General features: G+C 35.2%; 1 protein-coding gene across 7 annotated transcripts in view; it reads left to right on the forward strand.

The window, feature by feature from the left end:
* Positions 1-10802, forward strand: part of LOC108602829 (dorsal-ventral patterning protein tolloid) — a 48000-nt gene extending 37198 nt beyond the window's left edge. For 2 of the 7 annotated variants that reach the window (XM_017991063.2, XM_017991065.2), the window contains 12 exons: positions 1419-1693; positions 1766-2157; positions 2225-2440; positions 2545-2778; positions 2836-3394; positions 3758-3956; positions 4008-4272; positions 4340-4545; positions 9080-9723; positions 9776-9956; positions 10015-10268; positions 10330-10755. In XM_017991063.2, the coding sequence (XP_017846552.1) occupies positions 1419-1693; positions 1766-2157; positions 2225-2440; positions 2545-2778; positions 2836-3394; positions 3758-3956; positions 4008-4272; positions 4340-4545; positions 9080-9723; positions 9776-9956; positions 10015-10268; positions 10330-10638 (3734 nt within the window). In that variant the 3' untranslated portion in view covers positions 10639-10755. Of the gene's footprint in view, positions 1-292; positions 345-1418; positions 1694-1765; positions 2158-2224; positions 2441-2544; positions 2779-2835; positions 3395-3733; positions 3957-4007; positions 4273-4339; positions 4546-9079; positions 9724-9775; positions 9957-10014; positions 10269-10329 lie in introns of those variants that run through there. The other 5 variants (XM_017991064.1, XM_017991068.2, XM_017991067.2 and 2 more) reach the window with 5 other exon arrangements.
* Positions 10803-11084: the final 282 nt, after the last annotated feature.

Below are 11084 nucleotides of genomic sequence, written 5' to 3' on the forward strand. Positions count from 1 at the left end.
GATCCATAGGAGGAGAAATTGTCAGCTAGCAGGTGGGAATTGTGGCATTTTTGAAAATGCAGCCTTTTCAATCTGCCCTTGATGACAAAAAAAAAAAAAAAAGGTCGCGGACAATGTTTTTTGTGTCTTTCCCTGCAATTTTGCACGCCATACATTAGCGTATGGAGCGTTCAAAACATTAAGCCATGGTTCAATAGAAATAAAAACAATAGCAGATAAATAAAGAATGTCAACATGTACATAGATGTCGAAATAATTTAAGTTAAAGGGAAAAAAAACTGTAAATATTAGATGTAAGTCAAACAACATGATCAGGAGATTAAACGGTCAGGATGGCCGAGGATGTGAGCTACGCAATAACATGCATAAAAATACATTGTGGTATGCGGCTGCCGCTGCGCAGTGACATACGTACATTCTGGAATGCGAGCTACGCAATAATATTAAGAAACACATATACATAGTTTAAGCTAAAATAAGCTGCTTAATGCGTAATTGATGAATATAAAAGGAGAGGACGCGAAGCGAGACGGTCAGTTCTGTGTCGGCGTTCGGTCAATAAATAGTGAAGTGAAGTTTGTGTACTCATATATAAACATATATTAAGCCTCCGACATATTATGAAGTACATATGTAACAGGGAGAAGGAGGTGGTAGACCCCATAAAGTATATATGTATATATATATTCTTGGTCAACAAGACAAATTGAGTCGATATAGATATGTCCGTCTGTCTGTATGTATGAGTGCCTGTTTCTCAACTAGAAAAACTAGTGCAACCAAATTTTGTATGTACATACATAGGTGCTCCTATACCCGTGCTAAAATTTTGTTTTTATTTCCTTCCCCAGCACCGCAAATAAAAAATAACGGAATACACCCACAATATTAAGCAACTAAAAGTTATTTAAAAATTTGAAATAAATCACAAATACGCTCGGGTAACTAATTTATGAATTATTTACTTTTTAATTTTCAATATAGAGAGCGGGTGTGCTTGCCAACGCAGTCAGCTGCTGACGCTACAGCGAAAAGGAGTTGTGACGCATTGGCTGTTTTCTGTGTTTTGTTGGCTGTGTGTGTTTGTGTTTGTGAGCAAATGCGTGTGTTTGCTGCGATGTTCTATTCAAAGTGTATATAAATTTTGGTTGCGCCCAACTTTAATTTGTCTACTTGTTTATATTACATACATATTGTTTGACTTAAATCATTAAGATTCTAACTTCATGAGTAAATTATTACAAATACCACCTTATGCACAAAAACATTGGAAATAAGGTAGGAGACTGATTGTTAATGGGGTAAATGAGAAAAAAATATTTGGGGTCAGACAAGTTTAATGGTTCTAATAAAATTATAATTGCATACATATATTACTGAAGAAAATGTTAATAATTAAATGTAAATCAACTTGGTAGGCGGATTTATGGGCGACATTGTTCTTACTGCGAGAGATAAGATACCTGATCCTAAACACTCAATAGTGAAAAACGAGAGAATGCTGTCTAACCAGCCCAGCGCGGTGGATGCTTCGTCTGTAAAACATAGTTCATCTTTCCATCTATATATAGAAAATTTTAAGCACGTATATAACGAGGGTCTGCAAGTAGAAGAAGAAGGCTTAACAGACGTTATTCGAAAAAAAACCAAGATGTCTAATTTCAACAACATTTGGCTAAATTCAGAGGGCCGGGTAAGTTGAATACAGAAAACATTAAAATAGATATATATATATATATATATATTTGAATGTCATTGAACTTAGAGCGCTGTGAAGCATTATGTGCATATACCATTAGACATAAGCCAGCAAAACGCTGACTTATGGTTACCAAAGAGGAATCTACGACTCGCGAATAAATTACATGCAACGCCAGAATTTCTAAAGCACAGTAAGACGCGCTTTTTAAGGCGCAAAGTCGATGTACGTAAAATTCAATCCAATAACAAAGATATTGAAGATGATTCTGGGAAGCATTTCATAACAGAGCAGCGACATTATATTGTTCCTACCCCATTTCCTACGCTACGCTCTACTATACCAAATGTTTATAGCAATGCCGGTGGTAATGGTATGTTGTTAAATAACAAAGATGTGGACTTTATACATTCACATGGCATGACGCGAAAAGAAGATAGGCGTATACACAAGACAAGGTAATTGGCTACCGTAAGCCATAGATTACATTATTAATACTTTATATGTTTGACTGAAATTTTTTAGAAACCATCACCGTTATAATTGTAATAAAAAAAAATCCCATTTTCGAGGGGACTTAAACCAAACTATTGATCAGAAAGCACAAAACTACTTGAATTCAGGACGCCAACATAGCAAATGGCTGCAGGGTAAAAATAATCAGATAGTTTGGCAATCGTTCAATACGTCAAAATCTGTACAGCCGTCACAAGTATTTGAGAATAAATTAAATATAATTCAGTAAGTAAAGTACAATAGCATTGTATGCAAATACATTTTTTCTAGTCAAGTACAATTTTTCATCACATACAAATAATTTTATTTTTATTTTCTTCTTTTGACAGTCAGCAGCAGATTGCATCGCATAATCGCGTATCACGAGCAGTAACCGCAAAAAAGGAACGGATTTGGGACTATGGTGTTATACCATATGAAATTGATGGGAATTTCAGTGGCTTACACAAGGCGCTCTTTAAACAGGCTATGCGGCACTGGGAAAATTCCACATGTATTAAATTTGTAGAGCGAGATGCAGAAATACATCCAAATTATATAGTCTTTACAATACGCAACTGTGGGTAAGTAGTGTTATTTTTACTAAATTAAATATTCAATTACATTGCCTTTCATTTCAGTTGTTGTTCCTTTGTGGGCAAACGTGGAAATGGTCCCCAGGCAATATCAATTGGCCGCAACTGCGATAAGTTTGGAATTGTAGTGCATGAATTGGGCCATGTGGTAGGCTTTTGGCATGAACATACTCGTCCAGATCGTGAAAAACATGTAGTCATTGAGCATAACAACATTATGAAAGGACAGGACTATAATTTCAATATGCTTTCCATGGATGAAGTTAATTCACTTGGTATGGCGTACGATTATGACTCCATTATGCACTATGCACGCAATACTTTCTCCAAGGGTACCTACCTGGATACTATACTTCCAATTGAGGTAAAGGGACGCAAAAGACCAGAGATCGGTCAACGTTTACGTCTAAGTCAAGGCGATATTGCACAGGCGAATCTATTATATAAATGTCCCAAGTGCGGTCGCACCTTTCAGGAGAGCACTGGAATATTCTCCAGTCCTGTTTATTATACAGCGGGTGCCCTTAGCAATGAAACGGAGCATTGTGAGTGGCGCATCACAGCAACTCATGGCGAGCGAGTGGTGCTGCGACTTGAAAATATGGTATTTTAATAAATTTTTATAAATATTTGATATAAATTTACTATGTCATTTATGCCTTACTTGAACAAACAATCTAAAGTAATAAATAGATTTTCGATAGCATTTTAATAATAACTCATAACCATAACAGCATTTTTTAGACTAGCGTCAGATTTCTTTTATTAATTAGAACTTTTTGGAATTTTGAAAGACAAAACAAATAAGTAAGTTGGCGTATCTCCGTAATCAATGAGATATTTTAAATGACTTATAATTTATATGATATTTTAAATGACTTATAATTTATATATGTATGTACACATCAGACTTACATAATTTTTTAAATTGTTCTACAATTAGACATTAACTTCGTTTGATTTGTAGAACATCTTTAAGTCCAATAACTGCGAAACTGATTACCTTGAGATACGTGATGGATACTACATCAAATCTCCACTAATTGGACGATATTGTGGTAAGGTGGCTAAAGAAGTCATAACTACTTTGTCGAGTCGTATGCTGTTAACTTACATAAATAAACACCGGGAAGATGGTTATCGCGGATTTAAGGCGGAATTTGATGGTAACTAACTTTTCAATTGTAAGTAACTATTTAATGTATTTTTTATAACAGTTGTTTGTGGAGGTAACTTATCCGTTGATGATTCTGAAGGCCGCTTGGAATCCCCCAACTACCCGTTGGACTACTTACCCAATAAGGAGTGTCTGTGGAAAATATCAGTACCCAAAGGCTTTCAAGTTGCGCTCAAGTTTCAATCTTTTGAAGTCGAAAATCATGATAGCTGTGTATATGATTATGTGGAGGTAAGAGATGGTGACGCTCAGGACGCCCCATTAATTGGCGTTTTTTGTGGGTACAAACCGCCGCCGAACCTAAAGTGAGTACTGAACATAACAAAAATAACCAATTCCTAGACTTAATGGTCTTGCCAATTAAAATTGCAGATCCAGCGGTAATTTGATGTACGTGAAATTTGTATCTGATACTTCAGTCCAAAAAGCAGGCTTCTCGGCCGTTTTCATGAAAGAAGTAGATGAGTGCGAAACTCAGAATCATGGCTGTGAGCATGAGTGCATTAATACCTTAGGTGGCTATGAGTGCAGTTGCCACATAGGGTATGAGCTGCATAGTGACAAGAAACATTGCGAAGGTAGGTCCCTTACTAGCACCTTGCTTTTACTATCGATCACAATTAACAATGCAGATTAGGGGTATTGTGGTTGGCCTGACTTGTGTAGGAATTTAGACAAAAGATTATCTAATAATCTAAAAAGATTTAAAAACATGTTTTAATATCTTTTACCGAAATTCGAAAGTTGTCGCTTGCACAAGGGTTAAAAAAAGGATAAGAATAAAAATTTCTTTGTGCTTTTACAGTAGGAAAATCTAAACGCGTACAAATAACGACACAGAAAAGAAGATTAATGATATAACTTATTTAATAAATCGCAATTAATTTATTAATCACTCGTGGCCGCCAGAATTTAAAAATTTTGTGTAGCACGTTTCAAATATTAACTTTTGTAAACAAAATATCTACATATGTCGGTAAATTATATAAGCAAATACTGCTTAGCATGATTTACACTTATAAAAACGCTTCAGAAATTGCCATCTATCTTAGTAATCGTGACATGGTGCAATAAAAAAAGACACAGACCTCAATTTAATGAAAAATGTAAGACTGTCATTTTATGTACATATACATATATATATATAAAGAACTGTACTGACTGATGGGTGATAATGATAGTGACGTGTGACCGTTGTACACCCGAACCTAGAACCTAGCTATTGTGAGTGTGTGTTTACTGCGATACCTCAATCAAAGTGTAAAATAAGTGCGCCCAACTTTAATGCGTCCTCATGTTTTATTCATAAAATATATTTTATTTTCATTACATCAGAGAATGGGAAGAAATTACCTACACCTAAAATTACTCGAGTAAGTCCCAAGAAATTCTGTCACGCGAGTGGTTGCTCGCATTTATTTTATTAATTTATTTATTTTATGGCTTTATTATCTTATAAAGCAGCATTTGAGTAGTAATCAATTTTGACGGCTAATTTTGTTATAAATATAATATTTATTAAGTCAAGAAGTTGTATAGACAGTAAGAGAAACGTATTTTGGCGGCTAATAAAATAAATGTTAGCAACGTGTATAGTTTACGCATTTTTGATTATTATTCATTTATTTATTTTTTGATTAATAAATAATATAATATTCAATACCAAAAAATACGCATATATTGATGAGTTTATGACAGAGCTCCCAAAATATGCTCAACCAAAATTTCACAAGCTGTCTGCTCACTGAAATAACAGGGAAATATTATACAGACTCGCTCACTCTCTGAACAGAACACTTCAAACTGATTTCACTCGTGTTTTCTGTTTTATGTTGATCGGTGAGAGAACACACGAAGCGCTCTTGCGACAACAGTTTGAAAGGGATATTTTTGCTCGGAGCTCTTCAACAGAGCCTCGGCAAGTAAGCAAAAACGATTTGCGCAAAGTGTCTTTTCTGTTGTTGCTTCATTAGTGCTTTGTTGTTGCTTTATTTCATGATATGCAAAGCGTGAAAGGGTGATAGAGATAGAAATGGTCACTTGCTGGGACGTTAATGCGTAGGAATATACATATCAGAGAACGGCATGAAATGTATGTGAAAAATGTATGAGAAAAAAGGGCTGTCTGTTCTGGCAGCCGCGCTGACGCGACAGCAGGTAGCGAAAATTATATAATTTTTTATACTAATGCAAGCGCGCAACACACATACATGCGCAAAAGACACTCTCACCGGTTTAAAGTGTCTCGAGTGAGCGCGTACATATAGAGAGCAACAAGAAACTCTCACTGATTGAGCAAAGAGCACGCTGAGTAAAAACAGGGGTGAAGTGTCTTTTTGAGCGAGCAACCAGTGTTGCCAGTTTAGCATATTTCAGGCTAGTTCTAGCATATTTCAAAATAGAAAAGCTTATAAATGTAGCAAATAGCTTATAGCCTGAAATCTAGCTTATTTTAATTTTCTCTTAGCTTATTTTAATTTTGGTAAATTTTCTTCATAATTGTATGAAATTTGCAGGCGCTGAGTTTTACTTTTAACTATCGAATTTTAAATGAATTTTCGACGCTTAAAATTTCAACAGCGGCCTTTTTTTTTTTTTTTTTTTTGATTTTGCTGACGTTTTGACACAAATCTTAGTGTCTAGCTTATTCCAGCTTATTTTTTTCCTCAATCTAGCCTATCTGTCTCTCAAATCTTGGCAAACAATGCGCAGCAACAGTTCTTTTTGGGACTTTTTGCAAAAAGGGACCACTTCTTGCGAGCTCTGGTTTATGATCATGAATATATTGCAAAACTCGGCAGTCTTATGATAATTTTAGGAGTGATAAAATCGGGCCTGGTGCTTTTTTTGTGTTTCTTCTGCTTTGAAGATGATAGGCGTGGTACTTTAAGATTGTTGATTGGTGTGAGAACAAAGCTATTTGTTGCTGGATGAGGTTTATTAGACATACTTCACAGTTGGTTTTCCACGGTTCTATTTGATGTTTGAAGAGATCTGCTCCATACAGTATTTTTGAGCTTGGTTTCTCTCATCCTCTAGGACTTTTCATAATTTTTTCGAGGCAGGTTATCTATCAGTTCTCAATGTCTGGAATTGCGACTCATATTTCATTATTCAGCTTTTATATTGTAGCTTTGTATCAAGTGATATTATAGACACAAATTCTTCAACTGAGCTATTTATGTCATCTTTATAGATGTTTGCGCAGCCATCAATGTGGGAACTTATATATTTTCATGTATTTAAGCCAATTTGTGTTAGAAGTTAGTTAGTTAAAACTCTTCTTGTAACAGCAAAATAAATCATGTTGGGTTGCTTTTTTGAGTTTGAAGAATAACTTAGACTGCTTGGAGAAATAAAGTCAATCGTGTTTCGTGGCATAGCGTTACATAGTTGCCTTCCTTTCATATTGCTGAGATGTGAGCTACACTTAATCAGAATGTCATTACCTCCATGAGTTTCTTATCTGGATGATTTATCACAATTTTTGTTTGTTAGGCGAGTCTCTGATATAAGCATGTCGTGAATGTCATGTTGATCGAGAAACTGGAAGAGCTGTGAGCTGTGAAATGCCTTTCACATTCCACAATGATTTTTAAAGGGGCTATTTAGTAAGATTAGAAATTCCAGGAGAATATTCTGATTGCGCATAGCTTCCTGCGTAGTTGTACAGCTACCATTGTATTTGTTATAGTTATTTGGGTTGCTTTAATTCCACTCGGCAACTGATTGATTTTTATTGGAAGCAATGTTGAATTCAAAGCCTGAAGTTCAACAATAAAACTGTTGGTTCGAATCGTTTCACACCTACATGTAGTTTTTGGCTTTGCTTTTGAGTTAGTATAAGTATAGGTATTTTTTTTTTTTTTTGGGCTTAAGGTATTTGTTACGTTTGTCGCAGTGTTTTATGTGCCCTTTTAAGGATCATAATGGTACATGGTCATGATACATAAAATTTATTTTCGCGAATTTCAGCTGCTAGTTTATTAACCAAATCAGTACAATTAGCTTGACGCACAAAAATAGGTAACGGCATAACAGCAAAGCCATTTTGGAAGGATGATACAATTGAACTAGAAAATGGCTTGAAAATTTCAACAGGCCTAAGACACCAAGAAAGTTAAGACACTTTAAACGGAAATGATGAAGATCATATTACTTAAATTTCTTCATTTCAATTTGCAATAAATATAAATTTATATATTAGCTATACAAAATCAAATCAAATTCAATCATTCAAATCAAATTAATTAAGAAACAGATTAATAATCTTTTGTTGCTATAGTTAGTAGAAATGGTTCAGAGAAAAACTAGAGCATCGCAGCAAACACACCGACGCACTCACAAACACATACACACAACAGGCAACGCGTCACAGCTCGTTTTCGCTGTAGCGTTAGCAGCGACGGCTGTATGGTGCGTCAGCAACCGCACCCCGCTGTCTATATTGAAAATTAGATTATGTGATTTATTTTACATTTTTAAATTTTTTAATTGCTTAATATTGGGTTTAATTTTTTGTTTCGACTTGCGGGGGAGGGGCATACCAAGCTTGGTTGCTCTAGCTCTTATAGTTGCTAAGATATACGTACTCATACAGGCGGACGGACGGACAGACGGACATGGCTACATCGATTCAGTGTGTCTGTTGCTGATCAAGAATATATATACTTTGTGGGATCTGCCACGCCTCCTTCTCCCTGTTACATACATTTGCACAATTTCATAATACCCTTTTTCATTTTTTTACAAAATGTCAGAGTGATAAGAAATTTCATCGCTGAAATGAAAGAGTAAAACTTAAATTCAAAAATGATTTCGAGGGCACCCATGTCCAGTTTTTATATAGCAAAATTTTTTTGTTGGTTGAAATATAACTTACAATAATAAAATTATATAGTAGAGAGTGACGTGTTGCACAGATACTTCTAAATGTTTAACATGTTTTAAAGAAAATTATAATGTTGAGGAATACATTTAAACTAACTTGTTTAGGAACGGAATCAATTTGCTCCTGCTAATTCTTAGTTCACAAATATGTGCGAGTGTGTTGTTATTTCTCATGCTGTATGGCCCGTAAGGTAAAATTCTAATAATGGCTTTTATTATAAGATGCTTGTGGTGGCCTCATTGAATATCCCAATGGCACAATTACCTCGCCCTCATTTCCGGAAATGTATCCAATACTTAAAGAGTGCATTTGGGAAATTATTGCACCGCCGAAGCATAAGATCTCATTAAACTTTACACATTTCGATTTGGAGGGTACGGAGCACCAGCAATCAGATTGTGGCTACGATTCAGTGACAATATATTCGAAATTAACTGAAAATCGATTGAAGCGAATGGGTACGTACTGTGGTACCTCAATACCACCCACGATTACATCAGATAGCAATGCTCTACGTGTTGAGTTTCACTCGGATAAGTCAATACAGCGTTCTGGATTCGCGGCCGTATTTTTCACGGACATTGATGAATGTGCTGTCAACAACGGCGGATGTCAGCACGAGTGTCGTAATACAATTGGTTCTTACTTATGCTTCTGCCACAATGGATACTCGCTGCATGAGAATGGACATGACTGCAAAGAGGGCGAGTGCAAATATGAAATATCCAGCTCTTTCGGAAGTATCTACAGTCCGAGCTATCCGGATAATTATCCGCCTAATGCCGATTGTGTCTGGCACTTTTCAACAACGCCGGGACATCGTATTAAGCTAATTTTTAATGAATTCAATGTGGAATCACATCAGGTACAGTGTAAGCAGGACTTTAATGTGGTAACTAACGTATATTTTTTATTAGGAATGCGCTTATGATAATGTAGCTATATATGATGGTGAATCTGAGCTAAGTTCTTTGTTGGGACGTTTTTGTGGCGACAAAATACCTTATCCTATATCATCAACATCAAATCAGCTATACATGGCTCTGAAGACGGACAAAAACAAGCAAATGAATGGATTTACGGCCTTGCATTCCACTTGTGGGTGTGAAGAATAAATAAATAAAATGTAATGCTAACATTTTTGTTGTTCTTTTAGCTTGCGGTGGCTATCTGCGTGCTTCAAGCAATGTGCAGCAGTTTTACTCCCACGCACGCTTTAGCAATTTAGATTATGATGACAATATGGATTGTGAGTGGACAATACAAGCTCCACCCAATAGTAATGTACAGTTGCTTTTTCTTACCTTTGATATTGAGAGCAGCGAGAATTGTACATACGACTATGTTCAAGTGTTCTCAGGCATGGAAGACATTAGTGGACCAATGTATGGACAATACTGTGGTAATTTGGTAAGTGAAATTCTATTGGACATATGATTTATTTATACATTCATCACAATTTATTATGCAGCTCCCCCAAGACATAATCTCTTTAACAGATTCGTTACTAGTACGTTTTAAGACTGATAGCTCCGTTCATATGAAAGGTTTTTCAGTCTCCTATGTAGCTGTAGATCCATTTGAAAACAGTGAAGAGGATGTTGAAAGTTTGTATAGTTCTGAAATGGCAACACCATTTCCTGGTTCACTTAAAAGTATATTCAAAGAAGAGACGGAAGAATCTGACGACTATAGTGATTTTAGTGGGAATCAACTAGCAAAAGGAAATTTTCGTGGACGATTCTCGTATCCAATCAGTTATTCAACTTGGACGAATTAGAGAAGTGATGTAGAAAATTTTAAGTAAATCTGACAATATAAATTAATATATTTTTTCGACAGATTAAGAATATCGGCATGTTTATATTATGCTTCTCACTCTACTTTATCATATTCCTAGAATCAATTTTTTATTATTATCTATTGTACTAAATAATAAATGTAATGCTTATTGTATGTACACAATCAGCAAAAACCATATCAAATAAGTTAAGCTTTTTCTTACCAATCCATATGTTTTATTAATAGGCAATTTCAATTATAAGAATAGTATGTAAGTTATGAAATGCAAGGTGTCTACGTGGGCAACAGTTTCTTTTGCTTGGTAGAAGGTAAAGCATAGGAGAAAATTAGTTTGCCCTGCTACGCACTAAATATGAAAAATACGTGAATTTTAAATAATGGTTAATGCAATAAACATTGTATATTTATTATTTTTAGTGAAAA

The sequence above is a fragment of the Drosophila busckii genome, chromosome 2R (assembly GCF_011750605.1).
Source record: "Drosophila busckii strain San Diego stock center, stock number 13000-0081.31 chromosome 2R, ASM1175060v1, whole genome shotgun sequence".
NCBI classification, from domain to species: domain Eukaryota; kingdom Metazoa; phylum Arthropoda; class Insecta; order Diptera; family Drosophilidae; genus Drosophila; species Drosophila busckii.